The sequence below is a fragment of the Camarhynchus parvulus genome, chromosome 1, assembly GCF_901933205.1.
Source record: "Camarhynchus parvulus chromosome 1, STF_HiC, whole genome shotgun sequence".
In the NCBI taxonomy this organism is placed as follows: Eukaryota; Metazoa; Chordata; class Aves; order Passeriformes; family Thraupidae; genus Camarhynchus; species Camarhynchus parvulus.
In genome coordinates this window covers 111100468-111117530 of record NC_044571.1, presented here as the reverse complement: position 1 = coordinate 111117530, position 17063 = coordinate 111100468, and the positions used below count along the sequence as shown (strand labels likewise).

General features: G+C 44.8%; 1 protein-coding gene across 2 annotated transcripts; it reads left to right on the top strand.

Moving 5' to 3' along the window:
* Positions 1–5526: 5526 nt before the first annotated feature.
* CREG1 (cellular repressor of E1A stimulated genes 1) lies at positions 5527–11431 on the top strand. 2 transcript variants are annotated; one of them, XM_030950374.1, is made up of 4 exons: positions 5527–5867; positions 7872–7991; positions 9274–9458; positions 9839–11431. In XM_030950374.1, coding segments are annotated over exons 1-4 (633 nt in total). In that variant the 5' UTR covers positions 5527–5540; the 3' UTR covers positions 9840–11431. The 2 variants fall into 2 exon arrangements, with proteins under 2 accessions (XP_030806234.1, XP_030806243.1); XM_030950383.1 differs by lacking the exon at positions 9839–11431 and having other exon boundaries at positions 9274–9459.
* Positions 11432–17063: the final 5632 nt, after the last annotated feature.

Here is a 17063-nt window from a genome sequence, read left to right as displayed (position 1 = left end):
AATTTGAACAAACAACCCACATACTTTAGCTGCAAGAATTTGAAACAAACCCTGTTAAGGGAGGTTCTACAGAGAAACTGGGTGTTGCACATGATGTGCATTTGCAAGTATTTGGAGGTATCTTCAAGTATAGCTCTTTGCATCCTTCTGTATATCCCTGCTTACAAACCTGGGATATAGCAGTGTCTATGAGACTCACTTGTTCTAGTATCCAAAAAAAAGTTCCACATCTGCTCTGCTCTGCAGGAAAAAAAAATACAGTCACCACTAGTGCCATTAAAACAGGCTCTGGGGAGAAATTTCATTTGACTGAGAAAATGCTGCAGTTGTGGCCCCCTGGATTTGGCAGCTTCCTGTCTCATTCTTTTCAGGACATGTGAGGCCAACACAGCAAGTTTGCTTCAGCAAAAATGACTGGCACTCCTGCTACAGGCAGCACGTGGGGGAGAGGTGCAAGGAACTCCTTCATCCTGGTATTCCTTCAAAACAGGTGGTGTAAGGGGTTCTGCCATGCTTGGAAACACCGTGGACAACATTTGCTGGCTTCTTGCATTATGAAGGATGGAGAATGGAGCCTCTGCAGGGTGCTCAGAGGGAGCAACAAAAAGGACATGCAGAGCCATGGCTATGCTTTACTCAAAAGCCAGTTAGTTAAAAGTGCATTGGAGGGCATCTGAAATTTTGTCTCTGGCATTTGTGTCCGTGCAGTTATCTCATTTGGGTGTGTCTACCTAGCTGCCAAATCTGGGAAGGTATGTTTGTCAGGGTGGTGGGAGAGCGAAGGGTGGAGGGAGCTGTGGGTTCCTGCAGGACAGATTGCAACTCTGTGCTTTGTTAAGACATTTGTTGAGGGTTTTAGTACAGCTCACCTGTCAGTGCCAGTATCTGAGGTCGTTCTGTCCACCTCTCTGCCTGGCCTTGGCTGCTGTTACCCACATCCTTTCCTGGAATTCACACCACTAACCAGCAGCTGTTACTATATTGGGCTTTTGACCTCCTGAAAATGGGGTTTCAGCCCTTTCTGTTCCCACTCAAGCAACTCAATTCTCAACAGAAAAAAAAAAGGGGGGGGGGGGATAAGGTAACCACCAAAGAAACAACATTTGCATTTCAAAGATCAATCAGCTCGAAAAGCCAACATCCTGTTTTGGGTTGCCTTTACACATCAGGTCTGTCACTTGGTAGCCGACAGGAAGCGAACGTGAGCAGAGTTTTTTCTATGGGAAACTCGCCTTTTGAACCACCCTTTGCTGAGTGTGCCCCGAGCTGCCTGCCCGTGGCCCTCAGCACCAAAGCAACGCCACGGACGCTGAGCCTCGCCCTCTTCTTGGGGAACTTACCAGCAGGAAATGAACTCAGCTGGAACGCTCCCTACCATTGACATTTCTGTGCTCGGGTCCTGCAGCTGCAGCAGAGCGCTTCTGAGAGCACAGACACACGGACACACACACGTGTGCCAGGCTCTCTGCACCCCTGGGAACTGATGTCAGTGGGAAAGTCCCGTTACCAAAGGGAGTTAAATGGAAGGTTATAAAGTGGCTCTCACTAAGCTGAATTGGAATGTCAGTTTGTGTGTTTTTCGTGCTGGCCATGTAAAAAAGTAGGTGGTAGAGACTGACTGAAAAATTAAATAATTTGACATATTCCTGACTGTCAGCTGGTGCCTGAGTGCTAACATCGTGGTTCGGACTGACCAGGCTTCTTAATTAGGGCCTCCTAATTGCCAGGTTCTGGGCAAAAGCCTGTCCCTAAGCAGAGTAAAGTTTAAAAATGCTGTATGGCACAAGGAGCATTTCACCTCGTAATAATGAGATCACAACGAGGTGGATCACCCTGGTCCCACCAGGGGCTGGTGGGTGGTGTTCAGATAACTGGTGTCATCTCCTGCAGCACCTGAATGCTTTTGGAGAGCTCTTCTTTCTCCTCCTCTGCTTGACTTCAGAGAACAAACTGAGCTGGGGTGTTAAGAGGCATGGCTGCATCCCATTGTACTCATATAGTGGTGGGACAAATATTACCAGCATGAGCCACTGACAGCTTGCTTCCAGACGGAGCAATTCCTCTATGGTTACTAGTTTTAGTACGCCAGGCTTGATATAAACCAACAAAACCAGCCAGAGCATGGCTGCTGACACAATTCTGGGTATATGTGCTGGTTTTGATGACACTGTTCTCAGGCCAGTCCTACTGCCATCTCTCAGTGTCCCAGAAAGCAGCACCACAAGCAGTGGCCCTCACCAGCAGCTTCCTCAGCATGCAGCCCAAGCTCTGACTGAACAGGATTTTCTGACTGAAAATGGAACAATATTTCTGTCCCTAACAGGTTGTGCACAGAGGAAGCTTGCCTTGCCACTGCCTGTGTGGTGGCTGTCAAAAAAGGAAAAGGACTTTTGGCTGAGCACAAGGCCAGTGCTGTAATAACTTAACCTATCTTCTAAAAAATAAGAAAGAGTCACAAGTCACAAGCTAAATTCCCAACCAAGGTAATTCAGGAAGTTTGAGGCTGAGAACAAATAAATGTCTTTTTTGTCTGTGCTGTGTGCCACTTGTAGCAGCAGCAGGGCAGGAGAGAATCTAACCAGCATTTTTAGAAACAATTTGCATGGCGGGTCTCATGTGGCAGCAAGCATTGGCACTTCAAAGCACTGAGCGCTTCAGCTTTTGCCAGAGCTGACTCACAGCTCAGTGTCCTCTGTCACAGGCAGCGGCAAGTGACTGTAATCACCCTGGCTGGCATTTGGATGGGAGAGCCGCCCTGGCTCGTGAATCAAGAGCTGCACCCAGCGAGACTGCACGGCCCCCGAGTGTTATCTGGACACAGAAAGGTTTCTGTGCACGGACAGACTGCCTGACCTAGACAGGAAGCCTGGACCAGAGCACAGCCAGGCTGTGTCTGAGGAGAAACCGTGCCCAGCCCATGCAGCAACCAGGCTGGCTGCAGAGAGAGCTGGCTGGGGGAAAACCAGCTCTGAAAAGGGCAGACAAAAACATGACACAAGCCAGGATGGAAACCTTGCCCACTTTCTGACCAAAATACATCTTCTCCAGGGACAGCCTGAAGCCCATCACATATAAAACACACTGAAATTAAGATCATTCCATGAACTCGACCTTGGAGGAAGTATCTCCATTTATGGTGAGATATTACTGTCTATTCACTGGCTTTTAAATGCAGTGAGGCGCATGATTTGGAAAGGAGAACTAGTAGTGCCTACCAATACTTTCTTGACCCTGTTATGCAAGCATGCTGAGAGCCCCTAGACAATATTGCAGCACAACAGAGAGAATCCTTCTCCTTTCTCTGAGATCTAACTGAGGAAGTGAGAGGGCCTAGTGGCTGCACATCAGGGGATTAGAGCATCCTTTTTTTCTTTTTTTTTTTCCCCATGAAAATTTCAGTTTCTCCTGAGCATCTCCAGGAGAAGGCAGCAGCAGGAGGCTCCATGTGTCTTGGAGAGGAGGCAGGGATCTCTAACCATGATCCAGGCAAGGAGAACACTGGAGGAAAAATTATTTTGTTCTGCCTGTACAGGACAGCAGATAAAGGGCAGGAATGGATGGGTGGTGTGTTTTCCTTGCAGAGTTCAGCCCAACATGATGATCCATCTGGGCTGCTATAAGCTGTGGTGCTGTGGGGCACCTGGGGCAGATGGTGCTCACAGTGCAAGTTAATTTGGCTTTCTCAGTGCTACACTGCTGTTTACATAGCGTGGACATACTTGGAACCAGGTGGAAATATGAAAACTCACCATCTTTTAGGACAAGTTGAATCAAGTCTCAGTATTACCCCAGTTTAAAGCATCTCTTTATACAAATCTTTATAAGGTTACTGAGCACAAAGTGATGGATAAAATAAGCTAAGTGTTTATTTGGGTAGGTAATGCTTGGAAAAAGCCTTCAGTGGAAGGTGGAATGGTGTTCAACTGACAAAACCAAGCCTTGCAAAGCAAGGGCTCTGACATACACCCTGCAGTGTGCAAGAGGGAACACCTGAGTTCTGCCCAGTGGCAAATCATTCTGTGGGCTTTGTGGCCCAAAACAGCTAGTCCCTGCTGCTCTGATTAAAGGATAGGCTTTTCCCAAGGGAAGGCTGGGCCTCAAACACCTGTGGTGCCACAGAACCAGCCTTTGAGGCTGATTGAGCAGTGGGCAGGGACAGCGGGGCCAATGGTGCCACCCCTTGGATTGTAGAATGACAGAATCATTATGGTCGGGAAAGAACTTTAGGATCGGCAAGTCCACCTGTTAACCCAGCACCTCGTGCTCACCATTGAAGCGTGTCCTCAAGCGCCATCTCCACGCGGGTTTTGGACACTTCCAGGATGTGACAGACTTCCCCAGACACACAAAGCAGGGGCCGGGCACGGCGCCATGGCCTGTTCCACATCACTCTGACCGCGCAGAACGGGCCGGCTCCGAGCCGGGGGGTGTCGGAGCGGGGCGACTGGCTCGGCACGGGCGGGAGCCGCCGGGGCATCTCCGTGACATCCTCGGGGACATCTCCGCGACTTCCCGGGCCACGGCAGGGACATCCCGGGACGTCTCCGGGACATCCGCGGGACAGCGCCGGGAGCCGCGTCCCGCCGGCGCCCCCCGCAGGCCAGCAGGAGCGCTGCCGCCACCTTCCATTCTTCCCGCTCCAGGGAAAAAGGGATTCTGTGGGACGGGGCCAGCGCCGTGAGGTCCGAACAGGCCAACAGCGGCACCCTGGCCTGGAGCAGGAATAGTGTGGGCAGCAGGAGCAGGGCAGGGATTGCCCCTCTGTGCTCGGCCGCACCTCGAACGCCGTGTCCAGTTCTGGGTTCTCACTTCGGAAAAGGCCTTGAGGGGCTGGAGCGAGTCAGGGGCAGGGGCTGGAGCGCCAGTGGTGTGAGAAGGCGCTGAGGGAGCTGGGGGTGTTGAGTCTGGAGAGAAGGAGGCTCGGGGGGACCTCACTGCTCTACAGCCACCCGAAAGGACGGTGTGCCCAGGGGTGGTTTGGCCTCTGCCTCGAGCTGTGCCGGGGAGGTTCAGGTTGGACATTCAGAGGAATTTCTTCACAGAACGGGTGATTAAATATTGGGATGGGCTGCTCACTGGAGGCGTTAGAGTCACCGCCCCGGAGGTGTCCAGGGAAGGGCTGGCGGTGTCACTCGGTGCCGTGCTCCGGGGCACACGGCGGCGTTGGGTCACGGTTCGGACTCGGCGATTTTGGGGTCTTTTCCATCAATTCGGTGACGCAGAGCAGGGCTCCCATTGGCTGCCGGGCCGCCGGTGACTCCGCCCCCTCCCGGGCCGCGCGCTCGCAGTTGTTTACCTCGTCTGCGCGCATTGACCCGCCTCCAGCGGCTCTCATTGGCTGAGGACCGCCGACCTCACAAGTTTATTGGCTGACAGTGGGGGTGGTGGCTCTTCACTCCCGAATTTGTCGCTGATTGGCTCGAGGGGGCGGGCAGCACTGCTGCCATTGGTGAGGCAGGGCAAGGCTCCGCCCCTCCCGGCGGGTGGGCGGGCGGTGCGGGCGGGCCCGGCAGTCGGTGACCGGCGCCGTGCGGGGTGGGATGTCCCGGTGCGGGGCTGTGCGGGCAGCGCTGTCCGCGTCCTCAGCGATGGCGCGGCTGCTGCTCCTCCTGTGGGTCGCATCGGGGCTGCTGCTGGCGGCCGTGGCGGCCATCCCGCCGCCCGAGGAGGCGGCGCGCATGGCGCGCTACGTCCTGCACAGCTGCGACTGGGGCGCGCTGGCCACGCTGTCGGCGCAGGAGGGGCTGCGCGGCCGCCCCTTCGCCAACATCTTCTCCCTCAGCGACGGCCCGCCCGGGCCCTGCGGCGGCAGCGGCGTGCCCTACCTGTACCTGACCGACATGGAGATCTCCGTGCAGGACCTGGAGGTGAGCGGGGCCTGGGGGGCGGTGACACCGCGGGTCCGGAGTGACCCCAGGGAGGACGCTCGGAGAAGCAGCCGGGTCACTCAGGCCGGCGCTCAGCTCAGCAGCAGGCGGTGATTGCAAGGCAGTGTGACCGCGCTGGTTCACAGAGCCGCGGAATTGCTGGGGCTGGGAGGGACCTCTGGAGATCCTTCTGCCCAAGGCAGGGTCACCTCGGGCAGGTGACACAGGAACATGTTCAGGTAGGGCTCTCCAGAGCGGGAGACTCCACCACCTCCATGGGCAGCTGCTCCAGAGCCCTGCCACCCTCAGCGTAAAATTCTTCCTCATCTGTGTTTTAGTTTATGGCTATTCCGTGGATGTCAGCCCTGGGGACAATTATTAGCCCTTGAGCAGTACTGTCTGTGATGACAGTCGGGAAGGCTCCTGAGAAGTTCCTGCTGATCGTGGTCTTGAGACAGAAGGGGCAGCACCAGGCAGAGGAAGTGTCTGCAGCTTCCAGAAGCACTGAGCAAAGAAATGAGGCACCACGGAATATTTGAACAGAGGAGATTTCACATACAGCAAAGTCAAGAGGAGTGGAACTTGTCAGTGTGGCACCTAAGCAAAGAGAATTCTTACAGAGCCTGCTGAAGGAATAGTTATTAAATCTCTGGAGCTTACCGTAAAGGGAAGCACACGTGGAGAGGCAGCTTTGGCATGCTGAGACTCTGAGTGTGTAATTGGCCTTGTCTCAGAGCTTTTGTGGCCAAGAGTTTACTAAAAACCTAGTGAAATAGCAGTCATACCTCCTTTATTGGGTTTGTTTGTTTGTTTTAGTAACTTACAATATTAGTAAACACAAAATAATGGTAATTTTCAGACTGTTTTATCATTTTTGTTTGTTCCCTGTCAGGTTTTAGTTTGTTACCTTAAAATAGTTGAATTATATGTCTGAATACTGTAGAGAGTCTGATTTATTTTGCCTGATACCTTTCTTTCCATCCCAGATACAGCTGTTCGCTTTCAGAATAACATAAAACCCACTAGTATAAACTGGTAATCAATGTTTCCTTCAGGAGGCTCCTCAACAGGTCCTTATTTTGCTGCTTCAGGGTAGAAACTGTGGACACGTGATAGTCACAGGCAAGGAGAAGGTGCTGAGTAATCGTGAGTCAGCTTTTTGGGAGTTAAGCAACTTCCTCTCTCTCAAGTGGCTGCTTCTGTTTCACGAGGTCACCTGTGCTCTCCGCAGTTTTCAAGTGACTGTGGAGGGTTTCTCTTGGACATGAGCCCTTCTAATGAAACTTCTCAAAGCAGGGGAGCTTCCCTTGCTGGGACATTATGACCCTCAGTACATGGCATTCTGCAACCCTGTTTGGATTTTCAAGCCATGGTCACCAAATCAGTTTTTAGGAAAAAAATCAGATATAGGTTCTTTAATCCTTCAAGTTAGGTGTTTCACTTAAATACTCCGATTTTTTTTCAAACCTAACTTCTAAAATTCACTTTAAATGCCAAAAGAGCTGTTTGGGAGAGCTAGGAGGCTGTTATGAAGAGGTGTTTGTTTTTGTTCTAAGTAATTTTACCAACAGTTGTGAAGCTGAGTTGGTTGCATTCTCAGTAACACTTTGCCCTTCCACCTGATGAAGCTCACTGTATGTCCTTGTCTTCTGTACTGTCCTGTGTGTCTGTAAATTGTAATAGATCATCATTTGCATGTGAAATAGGTGGGCTGAATTCAGAGTTTTAAGGAGTCTTGTTCTGTGATGTTTGCATTTTATGTTAACAAGCTTCAGCACACCTCTGAACTGGGCTTTATTTCAGATTCAGAGCTCGCCCAAGGAGCCTTTCAGATGTAGTTAGGGAAAGGTGGTGACAGCTCTGCTCTTTCTGCCAGTATTATTGAGCTGAATAAAGTACCAAGAGCTGAATAAAATACCAAGAGCTCAAAATGTGGTGGGTATGACGTTTTTTTCACTTAAGAAAAGTAAGCATAAACCTCTTATCTTACTTCTTACATTTCAGGTCAATTCAAATGCCTCCTTGACTGTGTCTTTGGCACAGACTCCTTACTGCAGGAAGCACAAATATGATCCCCAGAACCCCCTCTGTGCTCACATCATCTTCGTTGGGAGCATTGTAAAGGTGAGCAGCTGAAAGCTGGCACTGGGCAGGGTTGTGTGCATCAAATACAGATTTGTTTAATGGAGGGAGAGGAGAAAGGTGAGAAATTCTGCGCAGAAGCATATGCTGAGGTGTTGTGTGCTGTGATACCCAAAGGCCAGCTCGTAGTTTGTGTGAGGGAAAAAGAGTTAACCCTTGACTTTTGCAGGAGCTCTGTTGACATGCTTTTAGCAAGGAATTTGGGGAGACAATAATGCATGAAATCTCCCCAAATTCCTGTTAATGTGTTCTGAAACTAAGAAGTCTGAGGCCATTATTTTGGAAAAACCTTCGTATTTCATTCACATCTCTCTTGCTCAATTAAATTCTTTGGTTCAAGCAGTGTGACATGCCTGCTTCTGAGACTCTGTTGGAGTAAATACTAACCTGAGCTAAAAAGTTGCAGATATTATAGACAAAAAGTGTGCATTGTGTGATCTGGTGGCATTGCTGCCAGGGCAGTGTTCTTTTGTGCACCAGTATTTGGTGTCTTGTAGGAGGAATTGAGAACTGCATGTGTTACTCATTGAAGATCCTAATCCCATTATTTGGGATAATGATTGAGGATGAGAACTAGTCATCACTACTCTCTTACTTGATAGCCTCATTCTTATTTGGTGTTTTCACAGCTCTGATATTTGCACATGGCACTCAGCAGTCTTGTAGTTGCTTTCCTGAGTTTATCATTAATAATGGAGTTGATTTTATTTGGGTGGTTTTTCTTACTCTATACCCAGAGCTCTAAATGGTTGATTTCGCCCTTTAAATATCTGCACATTGTATATTAAGTGCCATCACACTTTTCAGCTTTCCTTCTCTGTAGATTCTGCTATACCATCCCATTTGTGTTTGTGTGTTTCTGAGCACAGTTGTATCTGTTTCTGTCAGTTTAAATGAGCACGTGCAGAGGAGGCGAAATTACACCTAAGACATCACATTATAATAATTCACCTAACATCCATACTTCTCTGTTTTGTGTTTTGTTTAAAGACTTATTCTTATGTTGATGAAATACTCTCTTGCTCATGCTAACTCTAAAAGCAGCATTTTGATTTAATGTTGAAATCCACTACTTTGTAAGTGTTGCCTGTCTCACACACTTGCACACCACGCTGAGGATGAGCAGCCTCAGCCACAGAAATGAGCCCCTTGGGACAAGACATGGCTGGACTAAAAAAACACATTGCAGTCAGCAGAGGTTTTTTAGCTAAAACTCATCTTTACCTGACTATCTTATTGTAACATTTTCCTGGTTTTTGTTCAGGTGAATGATTCAGAAGCAGACATAGCCAAAAAAGCATTATTCACTCGCCACCCTGAAAGGGAAAGTTGGCCCAAGGATCACAATTGGTTCTTTGCCAAATTCAACATCACCAATATTTGGGTCCTGGACTACTTTGGTGGATTGAAAATTGTGACACCAGAAGAGTACTACAGTGTCAAGCCTTAGTAAGTACTGAAGTTTTTCAAGGCTAACTCTCATTATATTTCACACCTATAAACTTCTTGTTGGTAACAGGGAGGAGTGACTCCTGTAGAACTGGCACAGTCACTGTCCTCTGTTTGAATTAATTGCAAGACTGATGATGTTTTGGTCTAATAATTAATAGTAGTGAGACTCTTCAGCATTTCTGAAGCTTTATTAAAGGGATTACAGCAATATTGCTGATACTTCCAAAAGAAAATTGCTGTTGTATCTGTCCTTATGATTTTGAAGAAATTGTCTTCTATTGTCTACATAAAACCAAGTCTTCAAAACTTTCAAATATATTTTAGCACAGTCAACATGAATTATGCATTCATTTCACTCTTATTCTTACTCCTTGTAGGTGGAAGAAGATCCTTGGTGATGCTGATATGGAAATGAATGACTTTGGCTGTTTCATGAAAGATTTATTTTTTTCTATGTAATGTAGAGCTGAATTAATAATATAATAAATCAAACACCTTGCATTGTTAATGAGCATGTACTACCCTTATGAAGCAGATTTAACTTCTCACTAACTTGAATTGTGTCACAATGAAAAATCTTTGTGCATAAGCAATAACTAAATTTTATTCACTGGATGTGAATTTGGAAAAGTGTCTGACAGTGTGCATTCAGAAGTGTTGTGTTTACTGGAATCTAAAGGATTAGTCCAGTTCTAAAGTGCCTTATTTAAATAATGTTTCTGAGCACTGTCCAATATTATTTTACTTTTAATACCAGTTTAGTTTAGAACTTTATGGTGAAGTTCTACAGGATGGCTCAGCTGATGGAATGGAAAGCATTGTCTGTATTACAGTGGCAAATGATGTGCTGAGTTTCCAGATCCTGTTAAGAATTTTCTCTGCACGCTGATAAACTCACTTTTTTGAGCCATTTTTCTGTTTTGTTGAATGTGCTGTAGAATACAGTTGTGTTCATGCCAGCTGTACTTATACCTCAGGATGAGTTCTGGGTAATTCCTCCGCTGATTATGTGCCCTGACTCTGTAATAGAAGCAGATCAGTAGTACCTAAAATATCTGACTCAAGAAGAGTAGTGTCTTGTAAATTCAGTGAGAATGTTGTGAAGGATAAATGTTTTCTGACTGAGATTCTGAAATACTCAGCTTTGTTAATCTAATCAAATGGCAATTCATCAGCTTTTGTGCCCCTCAAGAGCAGAACTGAGCAGATTTTGGGGTCTGGAAGCCTTAGACAGCAATTTTGGATTAGTAACTCAGGAATGAAAAAGAAGCAATACAACTTGACACAAATTTTTCATGATTTGTAGACAATGAAAATTAATGAAAGGTGTGCTTAATTATTTCTGTGTTAAAGTAAGTTACACCTAACCACAAAAAAAAAAAACCTTTTTAACATCCTCTCCAATCTGTTCTGTGCTGAGTTCACCAGCACTAAAAAAGTATTTATGAACAAACAAGTTGATTTTACAGTGAGCAAATATTACCTAGTTGACCTAAGTAAAGAATTTAGACTCCTTAGAGGAGGCTGATATATAGAACAGTGGGATTTGTCATGTAAGATCCCTATATCTTAATGTTGTCGTTATATCACTCCTTTTCACAGATACTGGGATGATTTGTGAAAGTATTTTTATGTAACTTATTAAGAGTTCTTTCTTCATAAGGGGAAGGAAGCTATTTGGTACTGTTCTACTATTTTAAAACTAATTTAGGACTAAAAAAAACCTTAAAATAGAGAAACCTTTTTTGTTGAATAGGTAACAACATAACTTATTAAATAACTGATATTTAATGTGAAATTGGAAAAAAATTATATAAGGTATGACAGTTGTGAAAACTCAACTGAATCTCTGTCATGGACTCAATACTTTCTCTGAGGACACCTGACTGCATTACATGTAACCCTGTAATTTCTGATGTGTGAGACTGATGATGCTGGGCTTTTGTTAAAATTAAAATATTTTTTGACAAGTGGTTTCAAGTATTATTTATTGCATGTCCCAGAATTATTCTCTCCCTCCTGCTCTCTTTCATACAAGCACTCTCTTTTCAGTGTTCTTGTTTTACTGTTTCTCTGGTGTCTTTCATTCTTGCTAGAATTAATGGGGAAATGTCCCTACTTACACCTGCCTTCCCCTCATTGGTTTAAATCTGTGTCTTTGTACTTCACATGCTTTCCTGCTGTGAAATGAAAAATTGCAAAGGCAAATGCCATCATTCCACACATCCCCAACTTCCTTCTTCCACCAGCTGCTTCTGCACCCCCACATTCCATGGCTGGTAAGGCAGGGTGAGAAGCAGGAAAGGTCCTGACATTGCATAAACAATAAAACATTGGTGTGTTATCAAGGTTGTTTTAAGCACAAATTCAAAACATAGCCCCAAGCAAACTAAGACAGAAAAACCCCAACCACAAAACCCAAATCTCCATCCCAGCCAAAACCAGTACACCACTTTCAAAAGTATTGCTTTCACTTGAGGGTTTGGTGTAGAATAAGCCTGGCTTTGTTTCTGGCGTTCTCCTTTTACTATCAATTCCCAAGTATTTTCTCTTTGGAAGTGGAAGGGCCTTTTTTGGTAACAGTAAGATCTTAAAACAGTTTTGTAATGCTACTGCAACAACTGTATATCATCCAACCCAAGAAAGTCATCAGCTGGTCCTATTTCTCACCTCTTTTCCCTGTGCTCACCTTCATTTTGTTCAGCTCATTCAGGAATTTGTTTGTGAGGATGTTTCCTTTTTTCCTGCCATCCAGGAGTAATACTGTGGCTTAGAACAGAAGAGGCTGAGTATAATCAATTGATACAGCTGTAAGCAATGAATCTGTTTTGATTTCTGTGTGTATCCTCTGCCAGGGCGTGCTTGGAGTACCTGAGCACATTGTCAGCAGCAATGAAGTCAGCCTCCCCACCTGGGAGGCACCTGCACTCACGGGAATCTGACACGGGATAACTGCAGGCGCCTCACTAAGCCACAGGATGTTTGTTAGCTGGGAATCTAATAAGGGTAATCACAGCCTGTCATGTTCTGCTTCCTACTACATGTTCTTCCTTCTATTGATCTTGCTTTTTGATGTGTTTGTGTTCCTACTTCTCGATTTTCAATTTGTTTCTTGTGTTTTAAATGGAGGACTTGTGCCCAGTAGGCTCTTGCAACATCATTATGCAATGCAACACCATTACACAATAGATCTTAAATATATCAAGTATTCATTTAATCCTTTATTCAGTTCTCTCTGGAATTACTTTCTTAGCTGTTAATTATTGTGCCTGTGATTTTCACAATAAAATAGAGGTAGGTCAAGCAGAGTATCAGAGTAACACAAAAAGTGTTACTCGTAACTTGATGGATTAATTTTTTTGCCAAAGGTTTTTCCTGAGCAAAAACATTGAATCGAGATAAAATCCAATGAAGTGATATATTGTTGTTGAACACAAGAGGGTGCCACAGACTTACATTCGGTTGGAGTGTTAAATGTTTAATACTTAAAAGTGGTTATTGAATTCATCATAACTCAAAGATGCTGGAAAAGCAAACGACGGGGGCATAATATGAACAAATTCTTTTTCTACAGTGCTTTACATTATGAATGCTTCCCTCCATAAACACAGCAGCCTGCTGGCTGCAAAAAAAAAAGGAGCATTCATCATTTTTTTGTGTTTTGTAATCATTTTGTGCTACGGAGAGCTCAGAAGTAATATCCATGAAAATGATTTAAAGGTTTTTAAATTAAGTAACTCTAGTAAAGGAAATGGAGACAGGTATAGAATGCCTCGGAACATCGGCTGGGAGCAGCTGGCTCCAGACTCAACAATGGTTATTTCTGTCAAATCCAGAGAGAGGGTGACCATGCTTTGGTTTAGGCTTATTATGAGCTGAATTAAACCACTTGACTCTGATTTGTAATTTCCAACAGCTAATTAATTAATCTTGGGTTCTTCAAGTGGCCCCAGGCTGCCCTCCGGTGGTTTGGGCTGCCCTGATGATGTGCAGGTGTTTGGGTGATGAGGCAGAGCTGTGAAAATCCTGAAGCTTCCCCTTTTTCCATGAGGGCTGTGTTAGAGCTCAGGCTCTTGTTGCTTGCTCAGTCCCACTATCTTGGCCTGAAGTCTGACTCGAGTGTGGCTGACCCTGGTCACTGTCACCCAACCTCTGCTCTTCTCCAGGTACTGTGGGACTGCTTCTTTTGGGGTTGAGACCACTGCCCTGCCCTCCTTGCCAGCTTCTCTGCTTAGTTCTCTCTAATAATTGTATTTTCTCTGCTGGGGAGCTCAGCCCTTGAGTTTCTCATGCAAGCCTCTTGCAGTTATTCTTAGGGCTCTTTGACTTAAGAACTGTGTCTAGAGGCTTCCTCAAAGTTTCTAAGTTGAATTGGTGTGTAAAAAGATTAGGCTGTATTAATTCTGGGTGTAGGGGTTAATGTTCTTCACAGATTGGTTTTCTGTGGAAACAAAGCTTAAGTAACATTTCCGGGTACTTGCCTTTGTCAGATTTGTTTTTACTTTGTTGGATTCAGATTTGAAATGGCGAGTCTGACCTCAAAGCTAGCAAGCTCCTATAAATGTCATGACAACTGTGAGCTGGGGAGAGGAAACAAACCCTAGTTCGTATATATTAAAGGTTAAAAAGTCATATCTTGAAAATTTGAGTTTCATTAGTAGTGCTGATTGTAGAGCTGGAGTGCCCTGGCTGAGTGTGACAGGGTATGCAGCTAGTACCAGAGAGGGTGCAGTTCTGTATTGTTCAGGGGATATTAGGTTTAATCGAAGAACCTGATAGCTGCAATGATGATTCTCAGTTATTTTCTTCCTCTAACTCTTAATACCCTTTAAAAGCCTCAAAAATTCCCCATTACTATTTGCTTCTGATTCTTGCAAGTGCTAGGCTTAGTTTTGCACAGAATTTCTCCAGTTTAAACAAAAGAGATGCCACATTTCTGGTGGTGGGCCCAACAGCTGCTGTGGGTCTTGTGGAAAGAGGACAGTCTCTCCCTTGACCTCAGTAGTATTGTCAGTGTATCCCCACAGGTCTAGAACAACTTCATGTTATTTTTGCTACTGTCACTGACTCAGATTGTAAATTTACTTTGCATGATTACTTTTCCCTTCCCCATACCTATAAAAATGTAGATACCAGTTTGTAGCACTCATGTAAAATACTTGTAACTCATCTTGATACCCTTAGATGACAGGAATGTTTTATTTGAAGAATAAGATTACTTGTTTTTAATCTGTGAATAATTAATTTTACGGCTTTTTTAAATAAATCTGTGATTGCTACAAGCACAGAGTAACTTGACAAAACCAGACAGAGGGTGTGTGTGTACAAAGGGGCAGAAAGAGACAGTGTCAAGAAATAGTGTGTAATTGCATATCCAAGCGTGTATATTTATGTGAAAACATTGAAGATAATTTGTGTTCCTATAATGTTTTTATGCCAATAAAACCTGTTAAACATCTTCCAGTGTTAACAAGTAACTGTTTCTAGATTGAAAGGTGGTCGCAATTGTTTAGAGATAAGATGGAGAAATAGTTGCACAAACCCTGCATTGTATGATGATAGGAACATTGCACACTAATTTCCTGTTGTCTTTTAGCCAAAAAAACAGTTGCCTAATCAAGCACGAATTGGATTTTTGATTTGTTTTAAATTCTTAAATGAATTTCAGTTAATTTAACTAAGTTTTTCCTCAGGTAAGCATTTGAAACATGCAGAAGAGGTGTGTGTTAGGGGTAAAGAGGGGAGGAGAATAAAGGAGAAGTAGCTGCTTGCCACAGACCTTAAAATGTGGCTTTTCAATATTTTTATATTAATCAAAGGCATAACCTGATAAGTCATATTCTGTACAGCCATGCAAGAAAATACTGAAGGTGTTCTATAATTAAAAAGAGCATTTCGAGCATGTGCGTAGTGATAAGGTCACAGAATTTTTCTACATATGCTGCAATGTAATTGGGGAAATTCACCTGCAATTAACAGGGTTGTTGATGATGCCAGGGAGAGTAGCTTGAGTAACTGAAAAGAAAAGAAGCACTGTTCCTCCTCCTTAAAATATGATACAAGCAGTGGTCTCTTGAGTGCATTAACAACAACAAAATCCAGAGCAGATGATAAAAGTGTCACTGGGGAGGGAAAAATTGGATATTACAGATTCAGTAGTCTCAAAATTGAGCATTCAAAGAGGGTGCATTTTAACTTTCTCGTAACAACTCCTTTATGGGTTTCCACAAATCCTGTTGCACTGAACATTTTAAGACCATGGCAGGAAAAAGGAAACTGCCAGTCACAAAAATCCCTGAAATAATGAATAGAGATATGTTTTTGCAGTACATCAGGGCCTGTTTATAATCTCCCACAGGAAACATGCACTCCTGGCCATATTTGTCTTTGTGATCCTGCGCAGGTGTCCCTTTTTATGTTTGGGGTTTTTTTCTTGTTGCACGTGTCAGGGTTTCTATTTGCTCGATGCAGCTGCAAGGAGTAGTGACAGTCAGGTGGGTTTTCCTTGGAAAAGCAGTATTTTCATGCACAAAGGGCAGAGTTGTAGCAAGAGCAACTCCTTCTGTCTCCCTATTGGGAGCTGCAAAGCAAGACCTGTAGTTAGACACTCTCTTCTTTCCAGCTCTCCATTTGCTGGCAAAAGTGCAGGGCAGGGACTAATCCTCTTGGAATGCAGCCATTACCACTAAATAAGTATTAATTGCTGCATTCCAAGGGGATTAGCACAGTTGAACCCAATTATGGCAAATCGAAGCTGCACTGTAAGGCACTACAGTGCATTGAGATGCAGTGAAGCAGTGTAGGACTGTCAGTCTCCAACATTTTATCAATAAAAATTGTGGGCTTATACACTATAAACAGCAGACCATTTCTTTTCAGTGTCTTAGGCTGAGTGGCATGCCTGGCTGGAAGCTACAGCCTGCTCACCAGTGAAAATTGTTGCTTTTTTTAACACCCATTATCTTTGTGTGAACATCTCAGAAAGGTTTTTAATACTTGTTGAGTTAATTATGGCACTGCAAGCATCACTCCCTGCTGGACCAGGGGCAAGGCTCTGCAGTCCGTCTGGATTCTCACATCTCTGAAGTCGGCCAGCTCCTCCATCAGGTGATGTAGGAATTAATTTTGCCTGCAAGTGTTAACTGTATCAAATAGGCTTAGGAGAGCTCCTGATAACCGACCTGTTCTCAATCCCAGCAGTCTGCAGTGATGATTACAGGCATATCTCTGTGGTAGCAATACAGGAGCCAGAGGGCAGTGTGTAGTTATATATTTTTTTTTAATCCTCAGCTTGACTGTGGTGTGGGTTTGTTTTTTTTTTTTTTAGTTTTCATTTATTTCCTGTTAAAACTGCAAACCCTGCTGCTTTTTTTTTTATAGTACAGTCAAAGCATAACCAGTAAGCGTGAAAAGGGAATGCTTCTGGGAATGAATCAGCCCCTTGCATTAGAGCTGTTCCAGGATTTTTTGTGTCCAGAGAAAGGATGGCATATGGATGCACAGAACCAGTTGAATGCCTTGACTACTCTATGAAAGATCTTATCCTTATGGATAATGAGCTGCACCTTAACCAGCATTAAACACACTGAGCTGTACTTGGGG

Excerpts from the sequence above, each read along its gene's own strand:
- CREG1 (XM_030950374.1), top strand. The coding sequence starts at position 5,541 with ATGTCCCGGTGCGGGGCTGTGCGGGCAGCGCTGTCCGCGTCCTCAGCG. Across the intron at positions 5,868-7,871 it reads TCTCCGTGCAGGACCTGGAG|GTCAATTCAAATGCCTCCTT; the intron begins GTGAGCGGGGCC and ends CTTACATTTCAG. Across the intron at positions 7,992-9,273 it reads TCGTTGGGAGCATTGTAAAG|GTGAATGATTCAGAAGCAGA; the intron begins GTGAGCAGCTGA and ends GTTTTTGTTCAG.